Source organism: Phyllostomus hastatus, unplaced genomic scaffold (assembly GCF_019186645.2).
Source record: "Phyllostomus hastatus isolate PE091 unplaced genomic scaffold, TTU_PhHast_1.1 phas_contig_40, whole genome shotgun sequence".
NCBI lineage: Eukaryota > Metazoa > Chordata > Mammalia > Chiroptera > Phyllostomidae > Phyllostomus > Phyllostomus hastatus.
In genome coordinates, this window is record NW_025333872.1 from 6,068,674 (window position 1) to 6,081,370 (window position 12,697).

At 54.0% G+C, this 12,697-nt stretch overlaps 1 protein-coding gene across 1 annotated transcript in view; it reads right to left on the reverse strand.

Annotated features, from left to right (window-relative positions):
• The window catches only part of CUNH6orf132 (chromosome unknown C6orf132 homolog), a 30,770-nt gene that overhangs the window by 15,079 nt on the left and 2,994 nt on the right, over positions 1 to 12,697 (reverse strand). Inside the window, exon 2 of the mRNA XM_045842710.1 lies at positions 4,767 to 4,873. Within this exon, the coding sequence (XP_045698666.1) occupies positions 4,767 to 4,873 (107 nt within the window). The remainder of the gene's footprint in view (positions 1 to 4,766; positions 4,874 to 12,697) is intronic.

Below are 12,697 nucleotides of genomic sequence, written 5' to 3' on the forward strand. Positions count from 1 at the left end.
ATGACGAAGACTGCCCTGCCCAGCTCACCTCAGGGAGCTCCGACCCCAGCCCCAGAGGGAGCCTGGGCCTCCAGTTCGGAGATGAGCTCCTGCAGCAGGGGTGGAGTCGAAAGGGGAAATCCAGCTGACTCCAGGCAGGGGTCCAGAGCAGGTGGGGGCCTGCCCTGGGCCCAGCCAGGCCTGCCTGACTCAGAGGGTGGGGTGACCCAGGGAGCTCTCACTGCCTGGGGCACCCCAGGGGACTTGTCTGGCCAGTTTCCCCATACTTGCCACATTGGCATCTTATTTTTAATTCCTCACATGTATCCCCCTGGGGATAGTTTCATTCAGACCAGGAGAGGGCAAGAGGGAACCCCAGAGAGAAGTATAACCCTCCCACGACCAGCTGTTTATCAGCTCAGCTCTGGAAAGCTACGGACAGGCTCTGGCTGGAGGACTGGGCCTGGCTTTCCCCGGGAGGCAGAGGTCAGTGGGGAGAAAGGATCCTCCCCCATTCGGCCCGGGGCCACCCGGCGTAGACAGGACCAGACTGAGAGGAGACCCGGGATCGGGGCCCTCTGCCGCCTCGACTGAGCTGTGTGACGGGGCACAACCCTCTCTCCCTGGGCCCCAGTTCTGTCATCCGGATGAGCACTGAGGTCCTCCCCAGCTCTGCAGCTTGGCGATTGTGACCCAGTTTCTCATAGCTCTCCGAGCAGGAAGTAGAGTGGCCCTGGTGGCTGGAACGCTGCCCGTGGCAGAGGTGGAAGCAGAGCTCCAGGAGTGACCCTTGTGTCGAAGGGCCTGGCTTCAGAAGGGCCTCCAGAGAGCTGACCGTGCCTCCTGACCCTTGTCTGGGCAGTTACTTTAACACAGAAAGTCACAGTAGGGGAGACCCTCCCTCAGGTGAGGTGCAGGGACTGGTGTCAATTACTTGGGGATCAATCGGATCCAGACCCAGCCACCTTTTCATGATTAGCCTACGGCTTCCGGATGCCTGAGAAAGTATTTCTTAGTCCTCTGAATTCACCACCTCAGACAGGGTGAGGAGGCTCCAGGGAGGGCGCAAAAGCCCCTGCTGTTGCCCTCACCCCCAATCTAGCCCTTTGCAGGCCTGCGTGGGATACCGGCAGTGAGGCTGCACTTGGAGGACGACCTAGGTCCAGACAGTTCCGAAAGAGCACGGGCCTTGCCGAGCCTGTGCCTGGCTTCTCAGGGCTGCTGCCTCCCCTGACCCAGCGCAGCCTGGCCCAGGAGGTGCCCTCCCCTCGTGAGAAGGGAGGACAGGGAAGTTTGAGGCCCAGCTGGTTTAGGACAGAGTCACTCCCCACCCACTCTGACTTGGAAGGGCTGGGGACAGGTGTGGGAGGCTGTATCTGTGTGAACCACACCCTCAGGAGCTCAGTCTTCTTGCTTCTCATTCTCCCGGCCTCCTGCCCCAGCTGGAAGAAAGCCGAGGACGTGGCCCTGGCCCGACGCCCGAGGGGGAGGAGCCAGATTCCCCTCAACCCAGGAACAGGTGATGAAAGATTTTGGGGCTGCTCTGTATCTTGTGACCTAAATCAGGAGCACAGAGATGTCCCAGGGATATGAGCCATTAGGCCAAAGGTTCCTAATCGAAAGGTGCCTCATAGATGGGCTTGCAGGGGCCTGAGAGGCCTCTGCTAAAATTATAAGTAAAATTGCACACATGTGGCCCAGAGCCTCATTGTGGTCTCAGAGGGGCTGATGGCGTGGGCCTGAAAGAGGCAAGAAACCCTCAGCCCAGCAGGCCCCAGCAGCTGGATGGGAGTTTGGAGAAGCAGACGAGGAGATGCATGTAGTTCTGCAGGCTGGTGCTGGGAGGGAAGATAAAAGCTTCTAGATGGTGGGTGGAAGGGAGCGTAGGATGGCTTGAATAGAGCTTGGACCCTGGAGCCTGGCTGCAGGTGTTCAAACCCCAGCTCTGCCACTAAAGAACTGTGTGACCTTAAACAAGGTACTGCCACATTCTCTGCTTCACTTTCTCCATCTGTAAAATGGGAATAGTGCCTGTCACACAGGCCGCTCCACCTGCCTTTCCTCATTCAGCTGGCGCGGAAGGCATGGAGTGAACTTCCCCTTCGGGGTCCAGTTCCTGCCTCTGTAAAATGAGGCTGGTGTGGACCCGATAAGCCCCTCTGAGTTGGCAGTTCTCCGTGGGTGCACTCTCACCCTCACCAGGGAGGGGGTGTGAGTGTGCTGGGGAGGTCTCCATGTCCTGGGACAGGCTCTGAGGCTTGCCTGGAAGGACCACTCCCAGGAACTCCAGCCAGACCGGCCAGCCAAGCCCCCTCCAGTGGCTGCCTGACTAGGGTCTGCACTGCCCCTGAGCGGGGGCACTAGCTGGCCCAAACCAGATCTAACCAGAGTGTGCAAACCAGAGCTGAGGAAAGAAGGCTGGGACTCCACTGGTCACTAAAGGGAACCAAAGTGTGTGGGTGGGGCATACAGGATACCAGCCAATCAGAATAAACTCAGCTGTGCCGCATTAACCCTTTAGTTGCTGCAGGTCTGGGCAAGAACCCAGGACAGCAGAAGCCAATTAGGGGGCAACAGCCATTTAATTCAATATTTTAACAACCAGAATAGGTATGGGTGTGTCAGCCCTGGGCTCACACCTCTGTGATTCTGAGTATGCATGCTGGGGGTGTGTGAGGGGAGAGTGTTACCTTCAGCAACAGAAAAATCTCAAAATTATTTACTTTGCATTTATGACCCTTATACAGTTTTATGCTGGAAACAAAGTCATGAGTGACTCCTTTGCTTTACACCTCTTTGTGGGCAGTGTACTTTCTGTATTTGTCTGTAATGTCTATGAATTGTTTTTATAAGCAGAAAATACATTGTTTAAAGTTGTATTTCCAGAGGTCTGTGTGGTTATAGCAAGGAAAATGTAAGACTCATTCTACCCCATCTAGACCCCAGGGTCTGGTTGGAGAGGTCAGACAAACAACAGGAATAAAGTGGTGACGGAGAGAGAGAGGCGGCAGTGCTGGGCATGCTGTTAGGACCCGCCAGTGCCCAGCCAGGGCGTGGGGCACCTGCGTCTAACAGGCTCCTGAGAACACAGGCCGGGATTTGGTGGCTCATCCCTCCAGGTGGTACAAACCCTCACCGACATCAGTAACAATATGATCACAACCAGGACCTGTCCAACAGGCAGGAGTGAGCCTAGAGTTGATGGGGCTGACTGCCCAGGTGCTGGACCTGCACTGTCCGATACAGCAGCCACTGGCCACAAGTGGCTACTGAGCACATGGAAAGTCGCTGGTCAGAAATGGGGTGTGTGTGCTCTAAGTGCGGTACGCCAGATTTTAAAGATGTTGTATGAACCCTAAGAACCCTGAAACTCCAATTCAGAAGAACCTATGCACCCCAATGTTCATAGCAGCACAATTTACAATAGCCAAGTGCTGGAAACAGCCTAAGTGTCCATCAGTAAGTGAGTGGATCAAAAAACTATGGTATATTTACACAGTGGAATTCTATGCAGCAGAGAGAAAGAAGGAGCTCCTACCCTTTGTGACAACATGAATGGAACTGGAGAGCATTATGCTGAGTGAAATAAGCCAGGCAGTGAAAGACAAATACCATATGATCTCACCTATAAGTGGAGCCTAATCAACAAAACAAATGAGCAAAATAGAACCAAAGGCACGGAAACAAGGAACAAATTGACAGGGACCAGAGGGCAGGGGGGCGGGGGATAAGGGAGGAGAGAAGGGGAAGGGTCCAGGTAAAGAGCAAGAATGAATGACTGATGGACATGGACAACAGGGTGGGGATTGATGGGGGGGCGGGGTGCAGGGACAGGGGAGAGCAAAGGGAAATTGGGACAACTGTAACAGAACAACAATTTTAAAAAAAGGTATTGTATGAGCAAAGAATGTAAAACATCTCCTTAGTATTTTTCACATTGATTAAATGTTGAAATGATAATCTTTTAAATATTTTGGGTTAAGTAAAATATATTATTAAAATTAATTTTACCTATTTCTTTTAAGGTAAAAATTGGGAAATTACTGGAGACACACACAATGTGTCTACTGGGCGGTGCTGGTCTAGGCTGTCCCGAGCACCCAGGCATCGCATCACAGCGAGCAGAGCCGATCACAGAGCAGTCTCCCTTGTCGAAGAGCAAAAGCCCACCCACAGGCTACAAAAGGGAGTTTTTCAGTTTTCGCAGTTTCAGACTCATAAACAAATCTGCCCCAAATGCCCTTCTTGCAAAGGTCACTGCTCTTTGTCCTTCCAGACAGCTCAAGTGTCACCTCTTCCACAAAGTCCTCCTAGACCCCCGCTGCAGGATCGACTGCCCCTGCTCTGGCCTGTGTTCCAACAGCCTATTGATTTACCCGTGACCTGCCCAGGGAGCAGCAACGCTGGCCCAGTCATCTCCACATCCCAGCATCTAATGCAGACACGGGGCAGGCACGGAGCAGGTGGCCATCGATGACTGTCTGTGAATATAAATCCTGCTTAGCTGGAGGCACCCACCACTGCACTGCCTTTGCGCACAGGTTCCCGTCCCCTCTCCCTGGGTTTTTATGGGTGGAGCTGACACCTCTAATCCCAGCCTTTCTGCTGTGAGTCTCAGCCATGCCTCCTCCTCGTAGCCACCCTGGGCTGGCATCAAGAAGGAAGGAAATGAACGGAGGGTGTGACTGATGTCCACTTGCTCAGGGCAGGGGGGCTCCCTCCTCCATGGTAGCTGAGGTAGCCCGTCCAGAGCAGACCCTCAGACCCCAGAGCAGAACTGTACTCACCAGCGGAAGGAAGGTCAGTAGGGGCCGAACTCTTGGCCGAGGTTTCAGGGTGGCTGTTCCTGACTCGCTGACCACGTCAAGCCGATTGTCTCCATAATAAATCCCATCTAGAGGAGACAAGTGAGGGGAGATGGTGAGCGGAGATCAAAGGCATGTTGGCTACTGAGTTTAACCTGCCCTGCAGTTCCCAGTGAGGAAAGCCAGGCACACAGTTGGCTGTCTGAGTCAGATCCTGTGGACGGACGGGGTATGTGCTCAAGGGACAGAATCCCGACAGACTTCAAAGGGCGATTTCTTGGGGTTTTCTGCAGCATTCCTGGGGCTCTTAGCTCACAGCAGCCATCTCTCCTGAGGCAACCCCTACAGGTCTTAAGGCCTCATTCCCACAAGTCAGCCCTCCTTTCGGGGCCCTGAGAACTTGGCCAAGGCCCCAGCTACAGCTTATCTCAAAGAGAGGGGAAAGAACAAGCTGGCTTTTTTCTCAAGTGTTTGAACTTCTAATCTGGAACAAGCAGAGTAGAAGAGGCCACCTGCTGCCCCCAGTGGCCCAGCACCTACCTTCTGGACCCTTCCAGTCCCCAACCCATCAGTGGTTGTATATACGACTGCGTCTGATGTGCCCTTGAGGGCAGAGCAGAAAGAACAGGACGGTAGGGCCCACGTGACCCAATACAAGTCCAAGCTGTGCCACTTAACCTCTCTGGCCTCGGTCTTCCCATGTGTGCAGTGGGAGTGGCGATAGTGCCAACCTTGTAGGACTGTTGTGAGGAGTAAGTGGGGTCGGCACATAGTACGTGCTCTACAAACGTGGTCCCCTTCCTCCTCCTCCAGCTACTGGGCCTGTGCTCTGAGCTGCTTCTCCTGCAGTCGGGAGGGTGTGAGGAGCCAGCCACACTTTCTCAATGTCCTATGGCCTTTAAGACACGTCAACAAGAATTTCACATCCTATCTCTGGTTTACACTGTCTTCCAAGAGGCAGGGATCACAGTGGGCCTCTTCCTCTGTCACTCACAAGCCAGGAGGGCTTGCGTGAACTTAGCAGGCCGTGAGGGGCTTCTCCTTCTTTGGAGACAGAGGAGAAACAGAAGAAAGGTCAAAATCCCAATGAATCAGAATCTCACTGACTGACACATTAAAGGAGAAAAGTGCAGGAAAGCCAAATATTTTACTCAGAAGAGACAGGGCTTGTCAGGGAGGCCTGAGATCAGCGCACATCCATCCCCAGTTCCTACACGTAGGGCCGTGGCTCTCTGTGGGACAGCCTGGGCTTCCAACAGGACGGGGGCACTCCTCAGAGCTGCTGCCCTACCAGGCAGAGGGTCCTTGGTACGGTTAAGGCTCCCCATCCCTCAGTGGGGCCAAAACGAAGGTTTCCTGTGTGTTCCACACGTCTGGGGACTCTCCAGTTCCCAGCGACAGGATTCCCCAGGCCCGGCTGCCACCAGGCTCCTCATTTGAGGCTGGAGACCCGGAGGGGCGGGGCAGGGGGTGGGGAAGCAGGAGGAGAGGGCAGGTTTGGCCCAACTAGAAACAACAAAGGTAGAGATAACCGGAGTCACCCAGCAGCTACTCTTAAAGCCCACCGGATTCTCTCTGGCTCCCAGGAGTCTGGGTGTTGGCGCCAGGATCTCCTGGGACATTCTCCAGATAGTGCTGTGAAGACCTTAGATCTGATAAGGCTACGGGCCCTTTGCGATGGTGGGGGTGGGGTGGGGACCGGTGGGCAGCGCACTCTCCCAGGCAGAGCCTGTCTCTGATCTCCGCACGGTGCTGGGGGCTGCCGCTGAGTAACCAGGGCATTAACGGCTCCTGTTAGGATGTCTCGAGGAACTTTAGAAACAAGCAACTCAGCAAGGTAACCACTGTAATAGTAGAAATAATACAATAATAGGTAAAACTTAAGAGACAGTTTTAATAGGCTGGCATCTTATACGTTATTAATTCCTTTAACTCTCAAACCAGCCCTACGCAATTTGCAAGATCGTCATCCCTGTTTTACAGGCGAGGAAACTTGGGCAGAAAGAGGTCGAAGACCCTGCCTGAAGCCTCAGAGCAAGTGGAAAAGCTGGGGTCTCTGGTCCACTGCACACACTTCTCCCAAAGCAGGGTTTCCTCATCCCACCGCATATAGGACCTGGAGGGGAGGGTGGGGGCTCCAGGGGCAGGGTAAGGGAGGCTCAGCTTGGCCGAGGAGCAGGGCTGGGAGGAGTGGGAGGTGAAGCAGCTTGCCCAGGCCCAGGCAGGGATCAGGGCGCAGCCAGGTCTGACCCACACACAGGCGGGCCCTCTAAACCCCTAAGACTCCGTGACTCAGCCTTGACTACAGCACTGTCGGGTTGGTTTGTGGCTGTTTTCAGCAGGGGAACCCTTTCTAAGAACACGTCACCCAAGGGCAGGGGCTGAGGGTGGGGGAGGGGTGGAAGGCCCAGGTGGCTCCCTCCTCACTTGGGCACTTCTTAAAAGTCCAGTTTCACTTCCCCGTTCTGAGGTGTGGCTGGGGGTCAGGGAGGGGAAGGGCCCAACCGCAGCGGGGTCGGGGCGGGGTGGTGTGAGAACCGGGCCACCGCTGCCTTTGAAGAGGCGGGAGACCGTGGGCCCAGGACTGCAGGCGAGCGGTGAAGAGGCTAGAAAACACGAGAAAAGAGATTCACCCCCACACCCCTCTGGAAGGAACAAAGTCTTGCAGACACTTTGATTTTAGCTCAGTGAGAGCAGTGTCAGACTTCTGACCTACAGAACCGTAAGATAATAAATGTGTGCTAGTCCTCCAGGGTTCAAGGTCAGGGCTGGGGTTTTCTGAGCCTCCAAGTCAAGGTCCAAAATTAAACAGAAAGGCAACAGAGTCCAACCCTGGGGATTTTCCTATGGAAGTAAGCACACTCCGGTGGGGTCACAGTGTCGGGGACACGAGAACGGGCCTCCCTGAAGAGCAGCCCCCTCCTCAACTGAGAGGCCAGGCCACCTCTTGAGGAAGGAAGGGATCATGAGGAGGGAAAGGGATGACAGCGGAGGCTGGACAACTTGCGCTCTGAGGACCCAGTGAGGCTGCTCAGTCAGAAAAGAGGGGCCCTACCCTAGCGTCTTGTCCGCCCTGAAACTGGGGAATGCCCTTGGTGTCTGTCTTTCCTGCTGGAAGAGTTCTCGGGGGTGTCGGGGGTTTCGAGCTTGCCACACGGAGCATAGAGGCAGCTGAGGAACATCTGGTGGGACTCAGAGGGCAGGAAAGAGAGCCACTGTGGACCCAGACGCTCCCAGAAGAAGGGGGCAGGCACCTGCGAGAGACCCCTGGAGCAAGCCCAGCAGCCAGGAAGCCTTGGGAGACCCCAGGAGCAGGGTCTGAGCGGAGTCTGGGCTCCAGGCAGGCCACAGTCCTGTCGAGATAGAAACTCAAGCTTCTATCTGGCGAATTCGTCTAAAAATGACACAGTGGTAAAATAGGAGAAAATCCAGGTATGCCTCCATTTACTCAGACCTGATCATTAAAAGAATCCCAATTTTCCCCCAAATGAAATCCTCTTTCTGATGCATTTGTGCACAGGGTTCCTTACCTGTGATACGTTCGTTCCCCCTTCATAGATTGGCAGGAAACGAAGGCAGCTCTGCTTTCACTTCCACTCCCTCAAAGACTTGAGTTCACATAAATACCACCCGGGGTCCGAACGCCTGGTCCACAACTAGTTCTGGGGCCACGCCCATTTCAGTAGGAAGGCTTCACCTCAGATCTCAACCTGGGGGCCGCAGCTCCCTTCCTGCCAGGCCTGCAGCTGGGAAGAGGAGAATCTGACTCCGCCTTTGGTTTGAGGGGTATTTACATGGTGGCTGAGGGTGCCTGGGCTTGGAGAAGGTCCCAGCCCCCAGCTGGGAGGGGAGGCCAGACGTGGGGTCGAGGCCCAGGTGTAGGTCACAGTGGTATGGAGCTCACCCAAACTTCACTTCCAGTCCCTGCTCCGTCACTTACAAACTGTGGGGCCTTGGGAGTGTCGCTAGATCTCTCTGAGGCAGTGTCCCCCTCTCCGTCAATGTAAGTAATGGCCCCTACTGGGTGGGTTGGTGTGAGGCTGAGTGAGATCAAGTGTGCAACAGATTGGCACAGTACCTAGTAGATAATCTGTGCTCATCGATGGGGAGGGCTCCTTATTGTCATCAAGGGTTCAGGCTGAGCTTGAATTAGGCCATGTCACTGGCAAGGTGTGGCCTGTACCTGGGAGGCAGGTGGCCCTTCATTCTCTTCTCAGGGGGAACTCAGAATGGGCACTCGAGGCCACCCTCCTTGCAGATGAGGACAGGAGGCCCAGAGCGGGTGGGGCTGGCCCCAGGTCACAGGGCAGCAGGGGTGCCAAGGTCCACACAGGGCCCCGACCAGTAGTGCTGGGCTCCAGGCACAAACATCAGGGCCTTACCTGTGGCACACGGCTTCCTGCCTCTCCCCAGACAGGGCAACCTGGTTCTCTCCGTCTGGGGCTGTGCGTGTCTGTGTGTGCACGTGTGTGTAAATGTGTGTTAAGTGGCAGGGGGAGTGGCCAGCTTTGGGGAAGCTGAGAGCTGGGCACAGCCCCTTTTTCTTCTCCCCCAGAGGAGGAGCCTCCCACCAGGTCTTGGGCCTTTCTTTTCTCAGAGTTCAGGGTTGAAAGCCTGGGAAAGGGCTCCTGCTCCCCAACCCCAAAGCTGGCCCTGGGTCCCATGGAGGCTGGGGTCCAGGACGGTTATTTAGCTCTTTCCCCAAATCCTAAACAGATCCAAACTAGGAAAATATTGGTAATAAAAATGCAAATGTCTAACATTTTTAAGCCTGTAGAATGAGCTAGGCACTGTTCCAAGTATCCTTCACAAACCTGTTGGGGAGGTGCTTTTATTATCCCCACTTTGCAGATGGGAAACTGAGGCTCAGAGAGGTCAAGTCCCCTGCCCAAGGTCCCATGGGTGGTGAGTAAAAGGGGCCAGGATTCAAGCCCAGGTATCTAACTCTGGAATCTGATTCCCTCTGGTACTAGCCAGCACGGCAGGGAAATGACGCAGGGATCCTGCAGGCTTTCCCTTGGTCTCCAGTCCTGCTGGAGTGAGACTGGAGAGTGGGTGAGGCCTAGAGGAAACACGAACCCGGGAGTCGGAACCCCGGCTCCTCCGTGTGACACCTGCCGGCTTTGAGCACTCACTCAGGCTCTTTCCCCACTGTCAATGGGGATACTTGCTCCTGTTCTGCAGGAAGCGGCCCAAAATCAGGGGAGGGAAAGAAGCTAGCATGACAAGATGAAGGCTGGGGTGATGATGTACAACCCCAAATTGCTGGGAGCCCCCAAATGACCCCAGGAGCACAGGCCACCAGTCTGATTGGATCCCAGGGGCTTAGGAGGGGTGGGGCTTTAGCTGGGGGAGTTTGTTGCTTGGACCCAGAGTAACCCAGAACCCCAAAACAGACCCCCCACCTCTAGCCCTCTGGGGTGGAGCATGCAATCCTTGGCCACCAGGGGACCCCTAGCTTTTCAGGGAAGCGGTTGGAGGGGGGATATAAGTGTGACCCACAATGGCATTAATAAGGCCCTTTATTGCTAATTAACAGGTCCACATGACAGGAACCTGAAAAGGCCAGTCTGTCCCGGCAAGCTCCAGCAGGCCTCACCCTGGCACTAGAGAGAGTTCTTTGTCCAAGGGCAGAGGGGACGCTGGAGGCCGGGTGGGGCAGGCGGCCACAGAGCAGAGGAGGGGGGACAGGGAGGAAGGAGCCTCACTGGAGCAGGGAGAGCACAGCGAAGAGGCCCTCTGCTTCTCTGCTTCCCGGCTGGGACGGATGTGCTACTCAAAGCAGGGTCTGCAGCCAGGCCCACGGCCTTCACCTGGGAACCAGTGGTAAGTGCAGTCTCCCTCCAGCCCAGCTGCCGGTCAGAATCTGAGCCTGCCAAGGCCCCAGGGCCACTGACCGTCTGAACTGCCCTGAGAGGAAGTGACTGAGTCCTCTCACCTACCTGAGCCTTCTGAGTCTGTTTCCTCGATTGAGAAAACATACACAGTTTTGAGCAAAGTGCCAGGTTCAAGAAATAACTGATAATGATATTATTGTCATTAATGTATTGGCTGGGAGAGAAGGGGCACCCTGTAGCCATCTGCAGTGGTCAAGGAAGGGGCTGTCTTTCTGAATTGAACTATGGAGACAAGAGGAGCTTATATAATGGGGCGGCAGGAAGGGTGTGTATGTGTGTTCTAACTACCAACAAACCACAGCGCAGCTCCAGGGGACGGGAATAAACAACAGACTCCTTCACGCCCTGTGCTGCTCAGGTTAGCTCTCCAAAGGCAGGTGCCAGCCCCACTCTGGTGGGAAATAGTGCATTGGCCAAAAAGTTCATTTAGTTTTTTTCCATACAATGGCTCTAGTAGTGCTTAGTTGTCTTTAACTTCATTCGAAACAATTTTGTTAGATTGTATTGTGACAGCTGTCATATCAGCATGCATTTAAAAAAAGCTTATCAAAATTGGTAAATTGTTGGGCAGCCTTTTTAATAATGAATATGAAAGAAAATACATAACAATTTTGGCATGTTATGCTTTATTGTTTCAAGAAAAGTAAAAACACCCTGGCTGGCATGGCTCAGTGTATTGAGCGCTGGCCTGCAAATCAAAAGGTCTCCGGTTCCATTCCCAGTCAGGGCACATGCCCGGATTTCGGGCCAGGTCCCCAGTAGGGGGCATGCAAGAGGCAACCACACATTGATGTTTCTCTTCCTCTCTTTCTCCCTCCAATCCCCTCTATCTAAAAATTAATAAAGTCTTTTTTTAAAAAAAAGGTAAAAACACAATTGAAACACAAGAAAAGATTTGTGCAGTGTATGGAAAAGGTGCTGTGACTGATCAAACATTTCAAAAGTGTTTGTCAAGTTTCTTGGTACTACTGACATTCTGGCTGAATAATTTTTTCCTGTGGGGCTGTCTTATACACTGGAAGATGTTTAGCAGCACCCCTGGCCTCTACCCACTAGAAGCCAACAGTGGGAGATAGCCAACATACTCAAGCTATCCAAATCAATAAAGTTATTGGTGAAAATGAAAAATGTGTCTTTTGTTTTATGGAAAAAATCATGTGGACCTTTTGGCCAACCCGATAAATGCTCAGCTCCTGGGGTCCACAGTCCCCCTGCCCTCCAGCCTGGCCTGAGACACAGGGCCAGGGATGACAGAGCCAGCAGCCACCAGGGAGCACTGGGGCTCTCCTACTCAGGAGCTGGCCACAGTTCCTGCACATTCATTTGGAACCTGCTGGAAGTTAGGGGGAAAGAGAATGGCCCGCCTGCCAACCTGGTGGATTATGGACGTGGCTCAAAGCTGGGGAAGGACACCCCAGGACTCTCAAACCCTCCTGTACAGAAGAGTCACCTAGGAGCTGGCGAAAATCCAGACCCTGGGCCCAAGCCCAGTGTTCTGACTTCAGGTGCCTGAGGTGGGACTCCAGAAATCTGCATTTTAAATAAGTGTTTTAGGTGGTTGTGACAAAGGTGATTTACATATGAAGGGGGAAAAGAGAGTTCCCCAGCAAGCCTGGTGTCCCTTGGCTGGGCTGGGGTGGCAGCAGCACAGCTCAATGAACCCAGAAGACGAGGGACTGGTCCAGAGCACCAGTCTCAGGCTGCTCCAGCTCAACCCTCATCTCAGGGTTTCAACGACCCCCTCTCTGTTTTCTCGTGCATTCGGAAAAAACTATTGTGCAGCCTGAGGCCCTTCCTCGGGCAGGGGAGGCAAGAGGCTTAATGAGGGTTGAGATTGCATTAAGTGAAGCCGTCAAGTGAAGTACTTTTCTGGAATAAATGTTATGGAAATTCTTTAAAGAAAAACTGTCACCACCTTCACACGACTGTTTGCATTTTCCCACTGCACCCAGCCTACCTTTGTGCAAAAAGTTTTACGCAGCTGTAGCCACGGGGCGAGCTAGTGGCTACCCCTTG